Raw genomic sequence first — 23,314 nt, 5'->3', positions numbered from 1 at the left:
TATTGTCTCATTCTTATCCCAATTAATCCAATTAAAGTGGGCGCGCTGTACCAAGATAGTCAGTGCCCTTCACGGCACGCTCCCTTTCAGGTGGGTACTGACAGCCTGTCCAGCAGGTAAGCTAGTATGGTATTTATTTTCATTTTTTAAAAAAAGTATTTTAAACTTAAAGTGGGGACCGAAGGCGGGGTCTGATTTAAGATGTCATGGACTGCAGAGGGCACTACAAAAGTTCCTGAGGAAGTAAATTTGGTATTTGCATTTAGATATTTTATCTTGAGTGATGTGTAATACCTGCTGCTACAGCTGTGGCAGCATGCCTGAGCCGACTGCTCCTCCGGAGCCTGGAGCCGTCCCCCTGCCCTTGGGGCTGCCGGGCAGGATGGGGCTGCCGGGTGGCCGAGCCCAGCTCTGCCAGCACCGTCCCAGCCCGCGGGGTGCCCCGGCACCCGTGGCTGCGGCCGGCCCCGGCCCCGCTGCCCCGGCCCTCTCTGTCTTCTCCCCTCTCTCTTTCTCCTTCCTCCTCTGTGTCTCTGTCTTCCAGACATGTCACCCATGAACTGTAGCGCATTTGAGCTAAGACGCTTTCTTTTAAACCCCCTGTCATCATGAGGAGTGTGCTGACTGAAGCAGCAGTTGTTGCTGATGGGGAAGCAACCAAATCAAGGAGCCTGGGTACAGAGTGCAGACTGTTTTGTGATTGAAAGACATCTTCAAACCAGCAGTCAGCCTGTCTCTCTTGTGGTTAACTATGTTTATAAAGAAATCTTAATATTGTCTGAGCCCTAATTCAGTGTAAATAAGAGTAGTGGGTTTGTCCTCATGTGTTTTTGGGGCGGTCGTTCTCAGGGGGATGGGGGGACTGTTGGTCCTGGAGCGTTCTGGCGTGTCCTATGGCTGTTGGATAGCGACGGAGGGACGCTTTTAAAATCAACACTGAAAACAGTCACTGGCTCAGGTGAGGAAAAGTAGTTGGCTATATTCTTGCAATTAGTTTCTGTGCCAAAGAATTAGTATGGTTGGGTCTCCCACCCGCACGGGCACGCTGCCTTGAGGTTTAGGCCACCAGGGCTAGCGGAGCTCGCTGAAGCAGGAGTTGGGGCAGCAGCTCCTGCTCCTGCCCTGCTTCTTTCTGTCACTTTTTCTTTTAAACCTCATCTGTCAAAAGGCAAGAACATTGCTTGGGTTTTAAAGAAAACGAGGATCTAGGTTAAGACTTGGATCTTTTAATGTCTGCAGAGATGTTTTGAAATATGAATGAGGTAAATGTTTTTGTATGAACGCGCATGGAGCGATCGTGTTATTTTTCCATTACGGTATGGGCTCAGGTCAGCTTCCTGCAAATTGCTATGCGATTGAGGAGACTGTACTTCTACACTTTAAAAAGAAAAAAAACGTAGCACTTGAATTGTTTTAAATTTTGTCTGTTTGTGTGAACTGGAAGTTGAATACACAAAAAAGCCCTTAAACCTTTAGTTTTAGGGACCGAGTCTACAAACTCATTTGAACCAAAAATGTAAGAGCAAATGACTTCAGGGATGGATGGATGAGTGAAACTTAAACTGGAGCACAAATGAGTGTAAAGGCGGGGAAGGGGCTGTGGAAGGAAAGGAGCCAGGAAAAGACCAAATGCTGGCCAAGAGCAGGGTTCAGAAAGCAGCTGAGTTTGTTTCTGTTCTCTTAGGTTAAGTAAAATCTGACCGAGCTGCCTTGCGTGATGCTTGTTTCCTTTTCATCAGGGGCTTTGTCAAACACCCCTCTAATTTTGCAGCACGTGGTGTAGAAGCCCCCTGGCTGTTTGCTACGAGTGAGTCGGGGGTTACGCAGAGTTGGGCCATAATAGTTTTTCAGAATATTTCTCACGTAAGGTACTGGCTTTGTCCAAACTGAAGTATCCTCCGAGACTTGAAACCTGTTGATTTTGGAATTTATTTATCATTTCATGGCTGTTGAAGATAGGAATTAGAAATAAAACCTTGAATATACAGTCCAAAGAATTAAATTTCTTGTTTCACGGGAAGATTTTTGGTCTAAGTGGGAAGCTCTGACCAGCCACAGAGCTTTAGGGGAACTCTTCAAGCCCTGACTTAACACAATTTTTCTATTGGAGAGCAGTGAATGCACCAATTTAATCAGAAACCTGTGTTGGCTAAACTGTGTTTGCTTCTCTTCATTTCTCTCAAATAAACCTTGTTTTAAAAAAAAATGAATAAATACTTTTTCATTAATGTGCTGTCTTAAAAAAATCTGTCCTCAATAATTAAAATACAGTCATTTTGGAAGCATTTTTTATTTTGGTAGTGTTGCCATTGTCTTAAAAATCGATGCATTAAGGTACGAAAGGGCCAAGATAATTTTGGGGTTTGTTCTCAGTGAAACTGTGGCAGCCACAGTTACAGAGGGCTGGTGGGCAATGGTTTTTCTTGACGCGCCGCTTGGGGGGTGTTGTCCAGTAGCTGCAAAAGAGTTTCTAACGGCCTTTCTGTCATGAGCCGCGGTCTGTGTATGTCGAGATTTAACAGAAAAGGTTCTGAATTGTGTAAAGCGCGTTGTCTCGACATACACGCCGATTCAGCGTCACTCGAGATGTAAAACTTTAACTGGCCACAAGCTGGCAAGCTAGCGTCTGAGAGACTGCTCTCGCTGTTAAGTTCAATGGCAGCAAATGTATTTTCACCTTTGATAAAAGCAGGTTTATTTTAGCAAAAAAGTTTGAAAATCGCAGCACGTAGTTTATTGATTATTTCTTAATTCTGTAGCTGCTACCCCAGTACTCATAAAAGTAATAGTTTGTAACCAAAGCTGGGGATTTTTGGAGTGAGAAAGTAGTTAACGTGCTTTTGCTACCGTTTCCTCCTCTTTATCCTGGCGCGAACAATGAAACCAGTTCAACATTCAGGCAGCTCCACCGATTGCAGTGGTGTTTTTCTCTCAAGGGTGTGTTTTGATCAGGCTCAGTACTGATGTATGTCCGAAGGTCTTTCATCCCAGCAATGGAAAGAGAACGCTGCTACCCTGAAATAAGTCTTTTTAGATACTTAATTTCTGTTGTCTCAGAAGTCTGGGTTCAACAGAAGGCACGTCTTAGCTAATCTGTGTCCCTTTCCTCTTAGCCCAAGTGACGCACGTAACGAAGAGCAGAGATGCGTGGTATTTAAGAGATATTCTGAAATCTGGGGGGAGGGGATAGGTGGTTCTTTTTTACTTTGTTTCTACTGGAGGCTTTTCGTATTTTTAGATTCCACGTGTTGTTCTATGGCAGAGAACTATACTGAAGGAGTGGCAGTATTTTCAGCCTTGCTAAAGGGACCAGATTCCGGGCTACTGAATGCCAGGGCTGCTGGCTACTGTTTTGCCATGTTGTGCGGTCTACATTTCTCTACTCGGATCCTAAGGAATTAGGAATGATCATTTCCCTTAAATGCCACAGGCACAGAGCAGAAAAAAAAGTCTGATGACTCGGGAGCTGCTCAGTGCGGGTGAGCCGGAGTTAACTCTGTACTCTGGTACGCGCTGCCTGCACCAGTTTGAGCAAGTACCTTTTCTTATGGGATGCGTTCTCATGATAAATACCCTAAAAAACGTAAAGGGCTCAAATACCTCCAGAAGGAGGTGCTCTACAAATAGCTAAATAACCAGTTCTGTCTTTATCACCATGGGCTAAACTAGATGTGTCTACCTCTTTTTATTTTTTTGTTCTTTTTTGGAGATGTTTTAAGGTAGTCCAGTGGAAGGGGCTTGTGACCATCCAGCTCCCCTCAAGACAGCAGCAGCCACTGTATGCCAGCACTTGCCGATGGCTATTTCAACAGCTATCGGATCCACTCAGCTGACAAATGCTGTGCGTCCCCTTCCTGTTCAGCATCTTAATCCCAGGTTTTTCCAACTCTGCGTATAAAAAGCCTCTTTTTGCTTGTACCAAAGCAATTCTGTGTAATATTCAAAACACAACTGTTGGAGCAATTGTTTCAGCATGATTTATCATGAGCATCTGTGTTTATATTAAAACTGCATGGAATTTTCAGACTTCTACACCTCGTTTCAACACGAACAGATCTAGACGATTCTATGTATAACATACATAATGCAACTGGATTTATCCACTCAAGAAAGGGGGAACTAACAGAGAAAAAATATTTCCTACATAACTATCCTTTCAGTTCTGTAAGGCACTGATTGGAAAAGCAATCTGTCAAATACAGCTTGTGTAACGGGAAGGTGGTCTCTGACCACCTTCTTTCAAGTCAACGGGGAGCTTTTTTTCCACATTTGTCTTGTATATTCAGAGGCAAGGACGAGGAGCTGATGTGGAACCGTCCTGCAGCTGCTGGTCTGTTGTGACCAATGATTTCTGATTTGCGGCAATCACTTTCTGAGCCTTGATGTTTCTTGACGTACCTCTTCAGGTAACATTTTATGGAGTATTTGAAAATGAGATAACTCAATTCACTTAGATTTAATACAATGCACAAGCATGAAGTTGCCACCAGAAAATAGAGGAAAATCATCTTCTCTGTGGGTTTGGAAATATAGCAGTCTACGGTATTGGGACATGGTCTTATGTCACATTTCACAAGACGCGGTACTTTGAACCCATTGTACAATTTATAAAACAGAAAAAGAAAAACTATTTCAAATCCTGTTTTTAAAATAAGGCTGATAAGGTAAGTGCACAGCAATCCACCATCTCTCTCTCCCACACTTTTATAAAGTTTCTGGTTGTGGTGTTTCTCTCTGTTCTCTCGGTAAGCAACATGAAAAACAACCAAGAGTGAAGGGGTAGAGACCATGATTAACTGCAAAGCCCAAAGACTGATGTGGGAGACAGGGAAAAAATGGTCAAAGCAGACATTTTCACAACCAGGCTGCTTGATATTGCATTCAAATTCATCGTGTTCGTATTTCCAGATGTTTTCTGCGGCCACAATGTAAATCAGTAATCGGAATATGAACACAACTGCTACCCAAATTCTTCCAATTCCTGTTGAATACTTATTCACTCCACTCAGCAGATCACGTAGGAATCCCCAGCTCATTTTTCTCCTCAAGAAGGAAATGCTGTATCAAAGAAACACGAGATCAGAGAGATGCTTCCTCTTGGGTGAAGAAAAAGGAAACGTTCATTCAAGGTGAAATATAACAAGTAGCTGAAGCAATTTAAAATTATTAATCATTTAAAAAGGAAAACAACAGCAACAAACTGCTCTTAGTTCTGATAATTTGTACCTTCTGAGGCTATTACACAAAATTTATTTGCTCTTAAAATAGATTTTGTCAATTAGGCTGAAGCCTAATTGTTCTGTTAAACTGTCCTCTGCAAGTAAATGTGCCTGTTCTTCCCAAGGGTCTCCTGAGCGTCAGGCAGAGCTTTCTCTGGCAAGTTCAGGCTCGCACCCTGCCACTGAGGTACACTCAACTTAGCCCTGTCAGTTAGGCAAATACTGAGCACAGTCAAATCAGATTTCACTTTCAAATTTATGTATAGCCGCCATGTGTCCCATAATAAGTTGACTGCCAAAATGCAAACTTTTTTCTTTGTCTGTGGTCTAACTTCTCAGTAAACTTGTGCATTATTTTGAATCCTGTCCTGCTTCATTGGATTTTCTTTGTTGTATTTCTTATCATTTAAGAAATGCACTTAACTTTACTCCAAACATGTTTCTATTTTCTAGTTTCTTTTCTGCACAAGTCTTCCCCTGTCCTAACTCTGGAATACTTCTTTTGGAAGAGCTGCCTAAGGAGCCATTGGCAGCCAGACTCTCCTCGAAGTCAAAAGAAGACCTGAGATAACCACCAAGAGCACACAGTCATCTTCCCACCCGGCCCCACCTCCGAGGTCTGCGTGGACATTCGAGGATACCAAGCTCCTTTGTTTTGTCAGAGCAGAAAGTAGATGTATTCCCAGGACACTGAATGGCTGGGAGACATGACGAGGGAAAGCTAGGAAGTTTCCAGAACTGTGTATTCTATCTTTTAATGTCCTCATCCCATCTACTGCTCCTGCAAGCTCTGCCTAGCAGGAGAGAAAATGTACCCCCCTGTGGCACATGCAAATCCCACTGCCGCTGCCATAGCTGCAGTCAGTACTGGTGTGTGAGCAAGTTCACCAACTGGCGAGTTTGAGTACGAGCAGTAATAAGGCCACAGCGTCACAAAGCTCAATGCAGGCAGAAAGCTCAGTACTTCTGCTGCTGTCCCTTGATTCTGCAGCCCACCATGAGCTCTGCCTATGGCCAGACTTCTGCTGGAAAACAAGGATATTTTCCTATTTGGGTATTCCTACATTGCTACCGTTAGAGCTGGTGAGCTGGTGACTTGCTTGAGGAGCTGAGGGACAGCTGCAGAAGTGAATATATTGCTGATTTATACTGGGAAGGATGTTGAAAAAAGGTGTTCTCACGAAGAATGATTACCAAGCTGCTCCTTGATGCTGCAGGTAAAAAAGAATAACGGGAATATCAGTTGGCTTATATCCTATCGGGCATATGCTTAAATGCTTTTAAATATGTTTGGCAGGGTGGTGACTTTGTCATTGAAGAGCTATTTCTGTCCTCCATGTCTGCAATTAGAGCTCCAGCAGAAGTTTAAATCAGGCTCTTCAAGACATCAGCACCAGGGCTTAAATGCTTTCTAGATAAGTAATACACAGTCAAGGCATCGGTCTCAAAGGAGCTGAATAGCAAAGCATGAAGATACTACTACGTAATAAAGCACAGGCGAGGAAACAAAACTGTCACGTGAGCGAGCGTGAATATTAACATGTACGAACACATCTTGTGGATGAGGTGTCCCCTGGAGTAGATTTGAAGGAAAACCTCAAAAGGCCTTTCCTAGGATTTTAAGATGTGCACAAGCACTACAGAAGGGCAGACTGAATTCCATGGAAAGTGAGTATGGCTGTGAGTGGGTTTTTGCTAATGGTCCTAAGAACTGCGCCATCCCTTTCTAATGTAAAAAGCCTAATACCACCTATCAGTCCATGACTGAAGTTACACCAGTTCTGAGCCTCCAGCTGAACAAGTCAGGATGGAAATGAAAGATATGCTGGGTCACCAGCAAGGCACAAGAATTAGTGGGAACCAACACTGGTGGAAATCCGGCCATGGAGATACCTAAATACAGATTGAGAAATTTACCTTGAGGTCTCTTTTCCCAAAGCTGAGCTGCTGCTTCCTTACCTGAGCAGCAAGAGGGATTAGTAAAGAACAACTTTAGACCCGCTTTTGCCGATCTCACATTGAGGAGAAGGATGTGAAGGGGAAAAGAAAATCCTGCCCAAAGAAAATGGGAATCAAGGATTTGACTAAAATCTCCAGCGGATCCTGAGCAATGGGCAAATTCTAGCCAGCCAGAAGATTGGATGGATGAAATTCCTGCAAAGCTGTTTTGAAAGACAGGAACACATTCTGGTACCTAGAAGTCTGGCGGTGAGGCAGCAGGCATTTCACAGGACTAAAGGTGGCTCCTGGCCTATGTGCTCTGTTGGTGAGAAACTGAAATCTATTCAAGGACTGCAGGGCAGCTCTTGTGGCCAGCGGTGCTGTGGCAGCCAGAAGCCTGCAGAGCTTTGGTTATATTTTTCCACTTGCAGCCTCCACTTGATGTTGAGAAATGGTTGTATAGGACAACCTTTGACCACAAGCCTAAAGGGCCACAGAGCCTGTTTCATGGAATTGTGTGGTGGGTTGACCCTGGCTGGACGCCAGGTGCCCACCAAAGCCACTCTGTCACTCCCCCTCCTCAGCAGGACAGGGGAGAGAAAACATAACGAAAGGCTCGTGGGCTGCGATAAGGACAGGGAGAGATCATTCACCAGTTACCCCCACAGGGGTAAGTCCAAAACAGACTTGACTTGGGGAAAAATAATTTTATTACCAATCAAATGAGAGAAGGGTAATGAGAAATAAAAACTAAATCTTAAAACACCTTCCCCCCCACCCCTTCCTTCTTCCTGGGCTTAACTTTACTCCCGGATTTTCTCTACCTCCTCCCCCTGAGTGATGCAGGGGGATGGGGAATGGGGGTTGCAGTCAGTTCATCACACGTTGTCCCTGCTGCTCCTTCCTCCTCAGGGGGAGGACTCCTCACACTCTTCCCCTGCTCCAATGTGGGGTCCCTTCCACGGGAGACAGTCCTTCATGAACTTCTCCAGCGTGGGTCCTTCCCATGGGCTGCAGTTCTTCACAAACTGCTCCAGCGTGGGTCCCTTCCATGGGGCGCAGTCCTTCAGGAACAGACTGTCCCAGCGTGGGTCCCCCGCAGGGTCACAAGTCCTGCCAGCAAACCTGCTTCAGTGTGGGCTCCTCTCTCCATGGGTCCACAGGTCCTGCCAGGAGCCTGCTCCAGCGTGGGCTTCCCATGGGGTCACAGCCTCCTTTGGGCATCCACCTGCTCTGGTGTGGGGTCCCCCACAGGCTGCAGGTGGGTATCTGCTCCACCGTTAACCTCCATGGGCTGCAGGGGGACAGCCTGCCTCACCATGGTCTTCACCAGGGGCTGCAGGGGAATCTCTGCTCTGGTGCCTGGAGCACCTCCTCCCCCTTCTTCACTGACCTTGGGGTCTGCAGGGCTGTTCCTCTCACATACTCTCACTCCTCTCCCCTGGCTGCTGTTGCGCAGCAGTTTTTCCCCTTCTTAAATATGTTATCGCAGAGGCGCTACCACCATCGCTGATGGGCTCGGCCTTGGCCAGGGGCAGGTCCCCCTTGGAGCCGGCTGGCATTGGCCCTATCGGACACAGGGGAAGCTTCTAGCAGCTTCTCACAGAAGCCAGCCCTGTAGCCCCCCGCTACCAAAACCTTGCCACGCAAACCCAATACATATTGTTCGGGCTGTAACCAGCACAGCTCCTCTGTTCAAAGGAGCTGCAAATGTGCCTTTAAAAGGTTATGTTTGCTTTTTGCACCACTGTTGCTATAGAAGATTGTGGATATTAACTGATGCTTTTGTATAATTCGAAAACACAATTAGTTCACTAAGTCATTGCAAAGAACATATGGAACGGAAAAATTAAAATGGACTTCAAAGATAAGGCATTACTCAACAGGTGAACAGGAGATAATTGACTTCATGGAACAGCACAGGTACACAGTGATAGGTTAAGTTAGCTGAGGCTAGAGAAGACAAAGACGTTATATGGGCTGTATGAAATTCAGAGAAAGGTGAGGATTCAGACAGCAAAAAAAAAAGATAAATCTTCAAGTAAGCACACAAGTGAGCAGTAAGAAAAAGATGACAGTGGTTTGAGGTTTTGTAACACTTCTAGAAGTGGCAGTACCTGTGGAAGCAGATGACAAGAGTAGTGTCAGGGCATGATGCTTTAGCAAAATTATATTCTGACTAACATAAGGACAAGAGAGACAAAAATGTGATCTAAATCCTTGTAGCCAAAGAGAGATTTCAACCTTAGCATTCAGAGGAGGTTCATTTTGTGCAGAATGAATCAAAGGGAGTCAAGAAGGGAACTGGCTAAAGAAATTGAGTAGATTGTGGAAAATGTAGATGACATCAGTTTGCATCAAGGTAATGTCCAGCATTGAGGCTAACAATGAAATGACTCAAAGGCTTAAAAAAACAACAAAAGGGTCAAAGGGGCACCTATTTGGCACTGTGGAAATAAAGACCACAAAAAGACTTAGTCTCTATTGGAAATTACAAAGGAGGCACTAGAGAGTCTTAAACAGCAAAAGAAAGATTATTTGCTCCAAGTGCTCAAGAAAAGGTTGAATGGAGCAAGAAGTGAAGAGCAGGAATTTGAGGTTAGATTTCCTTTAACCCCCTGCTCCATACACACACACACACACACACCAGCTTGGACAAAAGCTGAAGATTAGAGATACATTGATTTGTTGTACTGATTTCTAGCTGAAGTACCAGGGATGAGCTTGAAAACAAGTGCCTGGGCTTCTACTACCAGCCAGGAAATGGCGCAGGTAATCTCCCTTCCTCCTCACATACATCATTTATTTCCTAGATGTGACGTAAACACCTCCCACCACCACCACACACCCCCCTTGTCCTGTTCACTAGAGGCACAAGTGACCAGAAGACCCTCCACACCCCCTGCTTCCCTCAGCCGTACCAGTGGCTTGGATCCCCCCTTAAGGCTGCACACAAGCTCTACTGAGCAAACAGAGCAACCTGAATGCATCATTAACTTCTGAGTGTGCTGAATGTAATTTATTGAGTAAAGTGTTTGAATAATGCTATTGTTGTTGAATATATTCATCAAATAATCATTTCTGTCGTTCAGGGAGGTCTACAGAAGGTTGGCTAATGTGCATTGAGTAATGCATCCACTGAAAAGCATAGTTGCTCAGAGAATTAGTTCACCCAGATTTCAATCAATCAGCTCTGTTAATTTAATTACTTTAAAAGCAGAAAAGGTATCTTTGTGCAGAGGAAAAGGGGGGGGGGGGGAGGCAGGGGGGAGTAAGAAAATGCAAGAACAAACTGTCTAAGTAGCAAGGAAGTGGGGAAAGCATCCAAAGTGTCAGGGGCACAAAGAGGGCAGGCAGCTCGGAGCTTGGAGAGCAGGCAAATTACAGGAAGAAGGTGCAGCATTACGGGAAACGGAGAAGGAGTGGTGAGAAGCAACAGAAAGAACACGAGCCTGGGAATGGTGGATCTATGAATTCTGTACAAGCAAGCTGAATTATCATCACAGGCTGAGAGATGGAAAAACACTCTCTTTTTCTGATATAAACATTGCTAATGGCAGTATTTTTCTGCACCTGCAAGTTAGTTACCTTTTTTTTTTTTTTTGACAGGAAGAAATAGAACCGTAAATAGTGGCAAAGATAATAAAGCAGAGAGCAGAAGTAGAGAATCACAGAGGAGGATATAGGAGTTGGTAACAATCTTGAGTCCCTCCTCTCCGTTTTTTTTACAATTTAATCAAAACATCATGGCAGCGCTTTTTTTTTTTAAACACCAAGGATCATGTCAGTGTTATGAGGAAAAGAAAAAAAAAAGCATTGGCACAATGGTTTCCATAAATGACCAAACAAATAATGAAGCTTAACTTCAGACGTTCATTTAGCAACTGTATTTTCCCCTTATTTTTTTTGTTTGCTGATATAAGGAAGTATGCATCCATTTTACGGTTGCTGAGTCTTTGTGCTTGTTTCATGGACTACCCACTGCTTCCTTACTGACTACCAGAGGTGTAAGGTCCACAGGCTGAGAAACACTGATTTGCTTCATTCTCTGGCCCTAAGAAGGCTTTGTTGTGCGTATACTCTTCCTGACAGATGTTCGTGCAGTCTGCTCTTAAATTGGTAGAAGCTCCACTAGCCCCCCCACCCCAGCGTGGCGCATCTATTCCAGTGCTCCGCTACAGAAGAAGAGGGAGCAGGAAACCTCCTGGGAACACCAAGGTACCGTATGACTCCACTCAAAGCCCCTCTACCAAGCTGCGCGTGCGCCAGCTATTCAAACTGTTGCACATCTGTGATAGGAGCTGAAAAAACTATTGCTACAAGTCACTAACCTTGCAATGCTTTTGTTTCTTGTTCAGCGGTGAGAGTGCCAATGTAAGGTGATTTCCAGGTCCTTATGAAAAAGCCAAGAGAAAACAGACAGGTCATAAAAATTAACATTTCCTTGTTCAGACAACCCATCTCTTACCATCAAATAAGTAAAGCTGTAACATTAACATCGTACTCATTACTTTTTAAGGCTCTTCAGAAACGAGCCAGGTAAGGTTTGACAACCCGTGAGCAAACACAGCTTGCCAGGTCTGTGTGCTGGCCAAGTTGTTCGCTGCTGCCACAGCCGCTGCTAGTGGTAGTGCAGCAGAGTCCATGGTTCTCAGACTGACATGAGCCAAAGGTTTCCCCACCTGTTTCATCCTTCAGATGCTTCCAGTAGAAGTGGAGGCCCCTGAATGGCAGATGTAAACGTACTGGCAATAGCTTGTTCTGTTCTCACAGATTGTCAAAAAGTAATCTATAGACGCTTTAGATTCAACTTCATTGGTATAAACTCTTCATTAACGCATAAAAAGGAATAGAGTCCTCTCCTCAAAACACCAACAATCACGACAGAGAAAACACGTGCAGTGGAGGAGGAGATGTCCACCAGAGAGGTGATGTGGTTTACCCAGCATCACCCAGCACATCAGAGGCAGCGCTAAGACAAGAGCCATGGTTTCTCATAGCCCCATCCCTTGCTTTCATCTTCCTTAGCTTACTGGTTCTAACCTCTCACTAGTTCATGCCTGTTACTAACTTCTAACTCCTTAGAGCAAGAAATATGCCCTTTTGTACATTGGGAGATAAACCTCTGGATACTGTGATAAGTGATATGAAAAGCAGAATTCCACAAACAATTAGTAGTGCTTAAAATATACAAATGGTGTGTAAAAACATCAGCCTAGATATTCATTTGCCACCGGCTACAGGAAGGAAAAGATTAAATGGAAGAGGGCTCATCTGGTCATTTAGCACTAGACCAGAGCTGGTTGGTTCGCCTTTTACACCTGACTTTGATATTGGCTTCCCGAGTGGCTTGGGACAAATCTTCCTCGCTGGGCTTCAGGACCTTACCTGCCCAGCATTCACTTCTCTGCAAATATCACTTACAAACTACAACTTCAGTAGGCTTCATAACCTTAAGCGTGCTTGGCATTCTTGTTTATAGTCAGTGGTGGCAAAATCCCGTCTCATTTTGTATTTAGGGAAACCGCAAACACCACTTAATAACCCAGCAGCTGCTGAGTGTGATGCTTTGCCAGCTGCTAATTGCTGTGGTCTCTCCTCCACAGCGATGAATGGGTTTTGAGAGAGGGCAGACACAGTTCACTGTTTTCTTTGTTACTTTGGTAAACTGTGTAATTAAAAAAAATTAAACTCAGAAGTAGCCAAAATGACTTAATTTTTTTTGAAGTTGTGATGTCTGTATTTTGCCCACACAACTACTACTGTGTTTCTCATCACCTTCGTGCCGAACAGACCACCCATCTCTCCCATGCCTTCCTGCTGTAAACAAAAATTCCCTCTGCAGCGAATGATCTTCAACATTAAAACGTATTATGGCTTCATTCATGCCACTGTTGTAATGCTACTGTTGTAACGCTTTAGCCAACTCGTAAAAAAAATGAATTGACAAAGTCAAAAGATTTCCATTTGAACAAGCGATGGTCAATGGCCACACTACAGTTTTTAACTCATTAGTAGCTATAAAGTACTGCAACACTGCAATGAAAAGAGGATTATATCTGTGTTTTATGCTTTCATGAGGCTATTATAAAGCCTGTTTGATTTGGTAAAAATATATTTTATGACTATATTTTATAACAAGAAACTAACTTACCTGCGTCTCAGTGAATGATTACAGCTGGACCCCAGCTTTCTAGTGGCATTAACAATCAACGATTCATTTCCGAGAAAGAGAGTTACTGCTTTAAGCCTTGAAAATGGAAACTGCTCATCTCCTAGGTAATATAAACTAAACGAGTGAAACCTGATCACCTCTCCTGGCACACGGTTCAAACGAGAACCATAATGTGTCTCCTATACATCAGAAAGATATGAGGAAACTACAGCATTTGTTTAGAGTCGCAGACTTGTTCTGCATCTTTTGAGCGCTCATCGGCATCAGCTCTCACGCTGCACACTTTGCGTTTTCACATTAGCGACGGCACAACCTGAAGACACGCACGCTGGGGCGTCCAAAGCAGCGGGCAATGATCAGTGGCAGCCTGTGAGACACGTATAGCCTGTGCACTTGCAAGCCACGACGTCACTTGGGCACGTCAATCTTGCATGAACACGCGCGGAAGACTCTCTGCGAAGAGCCTGCCTTTCATATGCCGTTCCTACAGGAATGACCTGGAGGATCCAGCTAGCTCCCCATTTCAGATGCTGCTTCATTACTGACTTTCATCTCATCCAACTTATGCTCTCTCTGCAATATTAACTTTACTGCAATATTAAAATAGCAAGAAAGGCCTTCGTGAAATACTTGACTCTTAGCACCCCTTTGTAATATGGCTTATGAATTTTTTTTCAGAAGAACTTTGTCCATGGGAAAAACTTTAAACCATTGTATAGAATTACAGTAACCTTCTGAAATCATATAACTGACCTAAGAGCCTTAACTCCCACCCTGTGTGCTCTTTGACATTTTACATCAGATTTGACATTTTACATCAGATTTTGGGTTCTCTTGGGCAAGTGAATTGTCCGCTAAAGACAAATATTGTTTTAGGCACACATTACTCTGAACAATACACAAATGTTCACACAGGTGTTTCTATGAAAATTTTAAATTACAGTGGTTTTCCCAAGTAACTGAAGTCTGTTTTTTGTTATTAAAATGTATTTTGGTTACTGTACATGCTAATCAATTCCCACGTTGGACTAGGCAGCTGAGCCACTCCCCATGAGAAAGCCTATAACTTTATTTTTAACTAGGCAATGGAATAAGTGTTTATGTCCTGTCTAATCCATCATACCAAGCATCGATGCTTTGATGGTCCTTTTTACCTGGGTTGTGGCTATACTGCTGAGTGACATTACAAAAAAAGCAGAAAGCCTGAACTCCTTGCCTGTTAAATGAATTCTTCACAGTATAATTTATTTAGCTTAAACTTACTGCGGCTTTTATCTGGGAATTATATGTGAATGTTCAGTAGTTTTACAGAGAGGAGGGTATCACATAGCCTACCACATGCGCCTGAATCAGGACCTTGGTACTGTCCCCAGAGAAGCTGATGCCTCCAGCGGGTGACTGAAGGTGCGAGAGCTTGGAGCTGGGCTGCAGGTAACGCAGAGCCTCCCAGCTGCCTGCTGGAGCGAGCTGCCTGCCAGGCGAGCGCCTTCCTCCCGGTACCGCTGCTGAATGCCCAACAAAAGCCACGGCCAGCCTCGTAAGGTTCAGTTGACATCAGTAATTCAAAGGCCAAAGTCACTGTAGGAATATTGTAATTACCTGTAGCATTGAGAAAGCTAAAATTTACCTTTAAATCTAAACGTTATTATGGCATTAAAGGCAGCTGAGCAATTGTAACTGGCCTACAGTTACAGAAAAGAAAACTGGAAAAAGCCCCAACAGTCCATTTTTTAATAATTGGAACTGCGTGGTTACAATCCCATCACTTAAATGTCAAAGCTGTTCAAGCATCTTTATGACACCCACAGTTATATCCCCATCATATCTAGTATATAAATGTTATGCACTGCCACTCTACTGTATTTTGCTATGTGGTGGTATTCATATATTAAAAGACAACTGTAAAGTGCAGAAATTGGAAGAGCTCCGGATTACAGAGTGTCAGAGTCCCTTACTACAGAGCTTAATCTGCTAAACCTGTGAAATTTCTTACCCTCCGGAATCTTCCTAGGAGCTGTGTTCCTTGCCTGAGATCTGAAGGGTGCCTAGATCAGAGAGGGCACTAGCTGAAGGATATTTACATATCACAGCTTAAGCTGATTGGGAGCCCCGGTGTTGCAGGCAGAGGTTAGTCCTGGTCTGTGCCGCCACTTCCAGCTGCCTCCCCAACTGCATTGCCCTGCTGACATCAGACTGTCTCACCCATCCAACGGAAAAACAAACTTCGTTCTTCTTTTTGCTTTTCTGGCGATGTTAGTTTTCAGCTGGACCAGAGAGCAAAATCGGCGTACTCCGAGGCTGAGCAATCCCGAGTCCTCACGCAAGGAAGGCCACAGCAACCGCAAGGGAGAACAGGTCTCCCCTTGTCCCCTCCGTTTTGGAGGTGCAGTCTTAGGTTAGCTCAAGTTTGTCTTTAAACCCCACTCTAAGGTATCTGTCTGTGTATTGCTGTAGTGAGCAAATTCAGTGCTGTAACTGTTTCTCTGCTGTTCCTTTTCAGTAGAAACTAGCTTTTTCTTTCCAGAGGGGATGCTTTAGGTTTTCATATTATTCTGTTCCCAGTTGGAAACAATTTACCCGCTCATTAATGGAAGTAGAACCAAACAAAGCGCCTTTTCCCTTCCATATTGCATTCAGTTAAAAAGATTTATAAGCTTGATCAGTATTTGAAGAATAACAATTGCTTTAATCTTTGCTGGAAAGCACGGCTGGGTGATTTGTTTGTCTCTCAGAGACACAGCTGGCTAACAAGTGTTATAGAAGACATACACATAACGTTATGAAACACAGAAGATTCACTCTAACAGGTTTTTGTTTTTAAAATGCACGTTGCCCTAAAACTGTTTTGGGTTGTCAGTGGCAGGGTCCCAACCACTGCATGCTGTTGTCTGAAAACTCTGCTTTCTTTCAATGGGAACAATACAAACGTGCAATAGCAGCTGAAAAGCAGCATAAGGGCTCTTGAGACTGACATGAGCTGAGCAACAACCACACAGAAAGCTCTCAATGCCCCCTCTGTCCAGCTGGAGAGCTGTTTGTTTCTTCTTCTGCATTTACGTCCTTAATACAGCAATACTGTTTCTCATGCCGCAGTGCAATAACTGTTTCCCTCACCATTAGCTGCGAGTAAGGTGGAAGAAGTACTTGTAATTCCTAATTTTTGCTTTCCCTTCTCCTCCAGACTTGTTCAGGACAAAAAAAGCCCCGACTGTCAACTCTAATTAAAATAACACGAAACTCAGAGTGTATAAAACATTGTAAAAATCAGGCAAAACAGGAATGCAAATACACACTAGACACTCATGTATGAAAACCCTTACGAACACATGATAGAAGATGCCCCTCTCATTACAAGTCACACCAGTGCTGAAGTCCCAACATTGATGCAAAAAGAATTTTTTTGTGTCCCCAATAGCTCTGTAACTACGTGTCTCTAAAGCAGGGCTGTTTATTGGTAGCTCGAGGCATCCTATCTTTATTTTGAAGACAACATGAAGCTCTATTCCTGTGCGGCACTTGAAATAATAAGCAGGAGCTGTGAGGTGAATCAGCAAAGACGCGGAGGCACGCTGCTGCTGCCCGGACTGCATTAGGCTGCCTATCGCATCCTAACGACGTCTGCGGGACACAGCATCAGATTTGCTCTGTTCCCTGCAGAGGCTCTTCTGCAGCTCAAACGATAAGGGAATGCAGAGTCTCAAGAAAAGCAGAAACTCCTATTAAGTTCTGAATGGCCACGGCATACAGCACAACACCGAATGCGGAATCCCAAAGGAATTTATTTAAAGGGAAAATAAGTCTCAGTAACAGCCTTTAGTTTGGAAAAGGGTGGGGGGTTTGTGTGGTAACTTTTCAGCAGAGATACTCGGATATTAAGATGATGGGTGACTCAGAAATACCACAGATGTTTACAGTTCTACCTTTTATAGAGTCTCTTCTATAAAAAGATGCCAGACAACTTTATAAGCCTTGATGGATTGAGCATTTCAACATCCTGTTGGGTCAGATAATAGCAACAAAATATTCACATTAAAGACAAAATAAGACACTCTCCCACAGTCATAAAGCAAAACTAGGAGCAGTAAGCAGTCCAAGCTTTTCTTCGCTGCAGAGTTAATCTGGTTCGTCAGCACCTGCTCAATGTACGCCGAGTACCAGCACTCGCATCAAAATCCAATCTCGTTTCTAAGCCCCTCTCTGCTTCTTCTCTTTCTACACACAAAGCCTTATCCCACGACTCTTCATATAGTGAATATTTTCTCTCTAGCTGATGGTGCTCTTTGTACTGTGTATGATTTCTTCCCCCATCAGTGATGTCTGGGACTTACCTGTCCTTTATAAGAAATATGGGAAGTACTGGAGAACTAGCAGCAGCCTAGCAATCCTCGCCACCGTTATCAGGCAAATTTGTTTTGGCATAAACCCATCCTACCATGACCTGGAAAATATTGTTATGACCCTGGCTGACTTTGGGTCAGAAGTTTTATCTGTGCGGATGGGGTCAGTTAATGACAGTAACTGCTGGGAAGTGGTGCATGTGCTAATAAGCAAGTCTACTCAGTCTGGTGATGTAAATGTTTTGCATTCCCATATACAATGTGTCAATTACTTGGGAGCTGTATGCAGAACATCTCCTGCAGTACTGTAAAAACTCCCCATTCCCTCAAGAAAACCAAGCTGCCTTCCCAAAAACCAAGGTTTATGCAAAAACCTTGTATTGGCTTCTTTCAATTACAGAAACATCAAAACAAGAGCAGGAACTTTTGCTCAAAAGTGACTTTCTTTCTACTCAATGGCTTCCAAACAAAATCAGCTGTGTGGCATATGCTGCCAAAACAATAGCTACCAGATTAGCAGATGGTATGTTGTGAATTAAATGTTGACACAAACCCCAGACATACCACTCAATCCTCTCTTGACACCAAAGCTTATTTCCCTACTCTTTTTCTCACCTCATGATATTTACACACAGCAAAGAAATTCTTTAGATAATCCATCTGGATTTAGAAGGGACAAGTTAACCTGCAATATCCTAGTACTCTGCCGTCTTTCAATAAAAATAATGCAGTTTGATTACTGCAAACGAAAACATGGAACAAGTGGTTCTGAGAGCCTGGATACCTCTGCATTTATGTTTGTCCCCCTCTGCCTCCATGGCTGCAATAACCAGACGCTCCACCAAAGTCCTCTCACGCACTCTCCAGTAGCAGAAAAGCGTGAGCTGGGGTTGGCGAGTCCAGAACTACGTATGTACTAATCCACCAGCCGGCTGCAGCTAAATCCCTGTAATATTATCCATCGCATCTCAGTTCTGCCCGCCTGTTACCTAAGGGAGCACTGATCTGTGTCTCTCCCTACCCCCCAGGTATTGGTTTTACCGCAGTTTGAAGTTTCTACCCTTCTTTCTAACGTCTGACGGCATCGAAGTCAGTAGAGACAGAAAGGGAGGCAGGAGCAGGCAGATGCGGTCGCATGGGCTTCATTTCCTCTGGACTCCAGGTGATTTTATGAACTTTACTGTTTACAAATAATAGGAAAACAAAACACTGCCGCAAAGCGGCATTTGTGTAACCAGGAGTTTCCAGACACCTGAAATCTTGAGTTCAGATCTAAATACCAGAAATTGGATGCTTAAATTGCAGTGTATTTTTCTGCTCAAACAACCGCACTTCCAGAGACGCATCCCCGCATGAAAGACTCCTTGCCCATCCCGGCCCTTGGGATCAACAGACAGGGGAATCTCAGCGCTTCTCTTCTCCCATTTCCCACATTTAAAATAAAATTGCCGCTGGCCTGAGTACCGAGATTCGCACCAAGAGGACGAATCTTGTACAGTTCTCGGGGAGTTCACGGGGGGTTACCAGGGGCTGGCCGTTACCGGGGGCCAACAGCCAACGCCCGCCAGCCAACGCCTGCTCGCGGGCCGGCGGGGCGCGGGGGATGGCGCTCAGCAGTGAACTGCGCCTCTTCCGACCCAGCCAGCTTCTTCCCCCACCTCCCGTTTAGTATCTGGCGCCGTGCTCGGGAAGGCAGCCCCACAGCCCCCGCCGAGGAGGAGACAACGTCCCGCCCCGGGCCCCGCCGGCCGCCTGAGGGGACGGGCGCGGCGGGGCGGGGCGGGGCCCGGCCGCTCTCCCGCCTCTCCCGCTCCCCCGCCCGCGCCGGCGGCCTCCGCCCAGCAGGGGGCGCAAGCGCGCAGGCGCGGGCCGGCCCCGCCCCTCGGCGGGGGAGGCGCCGTTGGCGGCGCGGGGTGAGTAGCGGCGGGGGAGGGGGGGGGGGAGGCGCGCGGGCCGTCAGCTGTCGTCCGATGCCCCCTCAGGCGCCATGGGTGCGGAGCGGCTGCGACTTGGCCTTGTTCGTTATGTCCCGGGCGTCCCCGCTGGGGAGCTGCCCCCTTCCTCCCCGGCCTAAAGCCGGTAGTGGCGCCAGGAGGCCCCTCACCGCCCCGGGGGGGAGGTTTCTGTCCTTCCCCTCGCCGCCCTCAGGGTTTGTGCTGCTCGGGGGCCGGGACGGGGGAGTCAGGCTGAGCTGCTGGGCGGTCGGGCCCCACGTACGGACTGGCGGTGTGCCCGGCAGTGGCCTGTGCCCGTGTGGTCGCCTTTAGCCGACCTTCACGTTGCCCTGACCTCCCTGCTGTGTCTGCGGGCCTTGCGGGAGGAGGCCAGGGGCGATTGCTGGGGTGGGATTGTGAATCCTGACCCGGAGCCCCCAGCTGTGCTCCACTCGTGTAAACTACGGGGCAGGGGTGTCTTCAGCACCGTGTCTCTTCTGCCCCCCGGTAAGCGGGGTTAACCAAGGGCGTGTTTTGTTCACCTTTGCTCAGGTGGCATCTTGCAGGTGACCTGCCCCTCATATATGAAAATGAGACTCGAGACAGGGCTGCTGGGGTGGGTGGACAGAGTGACCACAGGTCACAGGGTGCCGGCTGTCCTGTCATGCGTAAGGTTATTTAAAAAAAAAAAAAGACTGTGCCCTGATACTGGCTTTTTAGCCTGAAGACTGCTGCTTAGTCCACAGGTAGCTAAAGCATTAGCCAAAGGCAAGTAAAAAAACCCAAGCCCGTTATCAGGAGACTTACATTTGCTGTATAAAGGTGTGCATCTCCAAAAGTTAGTTTTAGGATGCAGAAAATTGACAAGATTGAAAATCAAGTGTGCTTAAGCTGGGAATGTTAAGTAACACCAAAGGCAATCGTTTAATATATACACAAACAAAAATTCATGCTGTAAGAAGACAAGCCGAGTGTGAACTCATATGCAGTGAATGTACTTCTTTCCGTGTTTTTATAAAAATGACATCTATTTTTCATTCTGTTTTTAGGAAGTATTCAACATTCATTAAAATGTCTTCTACCAAACCTCCAAATGAAAATGAAACACCCAAGGAGAGAAAACCAGGACTAAGGAGTGTTCAGACAACTATGCTCTTCCGAGCTGTGAACCCAGAGCTTTTCATTAAACCTGTAAGAGGCTCATTCTGAGAGAAGCTAAATATGCTTGGAGAGACACGGTTGCTTTAAAACAATTATCGCAATCCTGTGTGCATTATATAACTATCTCTTGTTATGCAGACCACTCAGTAATGTAACTAAAAACGTTTTTACTTTTTTTCCACTCTGATTGTTAAGAGCCCAGAACATTGCATTGTTTATTCCAGCTTTTATTTCACCGTTATATTGTCTGATTCTTTTGTACCTAGCCAAGTTGCTTTCAGCAAGACTGTTTACAGGCATATTACCTGCGTGATCTGACAGGTTAAGCAATAGGAGTCCTCTTTAGTATTTAAAAGGGAACAAATGATAAAATGTAAGCTTTTTGATATGAAAGGAGAGAATTTTTGGTAGCTTTTCAATATTTTGGATTTTTCTTTCTCTTGCTTTTATAATTAAGTTGATGATACTCGAGTTTTATTTACACTAGCAGAACCCAGCAAGACTGGATGAAATTTTATGCATATAATAAAAGTAGATGTTGTGATGACAATACATGATCTGTTTTATAGGAATATAATCAAGGGTGCTTGGCAGGAGCAGGGTACATTGTCCCAGTAGTATATCCAGATGAATTCTGTTAGAAGTTTGTAATAGTTACCTTTAGTACTTGGTTTTGGCCTGTTCATTCATGCTTGAGCAACATTTGTGACCAGCAAAAGACTGGGCAATGCGATGAGAGTCTTCTTTTTCATAGGGAATTCCTTTTGCTATCAGAACATCGGGTCTCCTTTCTTGCTGCGTATTAAAGTTATTTGGATCAGTCTAGAAGAAGGCAATGATGATTTTTGCAGATGTCACAATAGTTTACTGTTCACTTTCTAAGCTAAGATGGAAGAATGTGATGTTTGTGATGAATGAAAAATGTTCTGACTAAAAATGTACTAATTTTTCTAATTTTTTTTTTTTTTTTATTTTGGTCAGAACAAACCTGTGATGGCATTTGGACTCATAGCAGTTACCCTCTGCGTGGCCTACCTTGGCTATTTGCATGCAACAGTAGAGAATAAAAAGGACCTTTATGAAGCAATTGACAGTGAGGGGTCCAGGTATATGAGGAGGAAAACTTCCAAGTGGGACTGACGGCGTAAGGAAGGAAATCAGCAAATCAGTCACAGAACTTTTCAAGGCAACTGCTATTTTTTTCTCTGTCCATTGAAATAATGAATAAATGTCTCTCTTGCTATTTAATCCAGTTTAAGTTCCTTTATAAAATGCCGTGCCTGTACAAATACATTGCAATTAAGATGCATGCGATTTTAAGAATTGTTGTCTGCAGTCTCCTCAGTATGTCAGAAGACATGCAGTTAACTCGGATGTGCAGTCAAGACTGGTAAATGCCTTCGAAATTTACATGATAGTTCTGCTCACTTCTCTCTTTGTTTTGATTAAGCGAAAACAGGGGTTTGTCTTTTATTTTTTAAACGGAAGGCATAATGTATTGTGTGTGAAAAGAGAGATGATCTCTTGATCTGTTGAAAGTTGATAATGAACAGTGGTGCCAGTAAAATAATTTTAATGGAAGAAAGATCTGATAAAGCAGTTACGGAAGGGTTTTATTTAATAAAGGAATTTGTAAAATAGTGGCCAAAATAATCCTTGGATGCTAATACACTCTTCCTTACAAATGAAAAACAAGCCAGTAGCTAGACAGAGGAGAAAAAGGGAAACGAGTGCTTCTGCCAAGAGAAAGGCAGGAAGAACTCGGCCATTACCTCTCCTGTTGGGCACCAGACAGCAGGTCAGTGAACATACGTGTATCAGCTTGCCAATCAGTATGTATAACTCCAGGTTAGCCAGAGCTTGTGGGCTGTTCTTCACTCGTCAGCAGGACTAGTTTATTTAAGCTGCGTTCAAAGATTAAATTTCTCTATATTGTAAAGTACATTATATAACAATTTATAATAGGTTAGTGAACTCAAAATAAGGAATGGGAAGTCTAAAATCAACAGGTTCTTACAGATACGGATGAAAGAACCTATCAGCCTGAACCAGCGCGGTCTTGCCGAGCAGGCCCGCGTGTGGGTCGGAGGTGACCCTCGGCTGTACGCCGGCGGGTGCCGCCGTGAGCGTGGCTGGAGGGCGGGCGGGCGTTGCGGCGTTCCCTTAGCGCCTGAGGTGGTCCCCTGTGAGCCTTCACCTTGAGCAAGCTGTGCAGGTGGGGACTTCCCTGTTCCAGCACTGAGGCCTTCTCCTGCGAGCTCCTCCAGCTACTTCTGTGTGCCCGACATTTCCTGGGCGGTATCCCGTTAACCAAACTCCAGAACACAGGATGGGAGGGCGCATACCGGGCTGTGCCCTTTTTCCACCGTGGACCCTTATTAATGTTCTGGTTGCATTTTTCCATGCAGCTCCTCGGGCTCCCAAGAAGCTGAGAGACCTCTTTGTTAACCCTCTTCTGGCCGAGGTGGCTTCTGGCAGGCCAAAGAAGAACGAACACGCAGGGACGTCTGTTTTGCCACTCTGGGAATTGCTTTGGGTTTTGTTATT

At 44.8% G+C, this 23,314-nt stretch overlaps 2 protein-coding genes across 3 annotated transcripts in view; one reads left to right on the top strand and one right to left on the bottom strand.

Moving 5' to 3' along the window:
* Positions 1 to 4,244: 4,244 nt before the first annotated feature.
* Positions 4,245 to 23,314, bottom strand: part of GJB7 (gap junction protein beta 7) — a gene marked incomplete at both ends in the record, with an annotated part of 39,262 nt that continues 20,192 nt past the window's right edge. The window contains one exon of the mRNA XM_082305241.1: positions 4,245 to 5,058. Coding sequence (XP_082161367.1) covers positions 4,245 to 5,058 — 814 coding nt within the window. The remainder of the gene's footprint in view (positions 5,059 to 23,314) is intronic.
* On the top strand, positions 19,552 to 22,019 carry SMIM8 (small integral membrane protein 8). 2 transcript variants are annotated; one of them, XM_082305250.1, is made up of 3 exons: positions 19,552 to 19,585; positions 20,656 to 20,797; positions 21,749 to 22,019. In XM_082305250.1, exons 2-3 carry the CDS (start codon positions 20,678 to 20,680, stop codon positions 21,905 to 21,907), a joined length of 279 nt encoding a protein of 92 aa, XP_082161376.1. In that variant the 5' UTR covers positions 19,552 to 19,585; positions 20,656 to 20,677; the 3' UTR covers positions 21,908 to 22,019. The 2 variants fall into 2 exon arrangements, with proteins under 2 accessions (XP_082161376.1, XP_082161375.1); XM_082305249.1 differs by lacking the exon at positions 19,552 to 19,585 and adding an exon at positions 19,655 to 20,113.

This window comes from Platalea leucorodia (assembly GCF_965183815.1).
Source record: "Platalea leucorodia genome assembly, chromosome: 3".
Classification (NCBI taxonomy): domain Eukaryota; kingdom Metazoa; phylum Chordata; class Aves; order Pelecaniformes; family Threskiornithidae; genus Platalea; species Platalea leucorodia.
This window is presented reverse-complemented; position numbering and strand designations above follow the sequence as displayed.

Excerpts from the sequence above, each read along its gene's own strand:
- SMIM8 (XM_082305250.1), top strand. The coding sequence starts at position 20,678 with ATGTCTTCTACCAAACCTCCAAATGAAAATGAAACACCCAAGGAGAGA. Across the intron at positions 20,798-21,748 it reads CAGAGCTTTTCATTAAACCT|AACAAACCTGTGATGGCATT; the intron begins GTAAGAGGCTCA and ends TATTTTGGTCAG.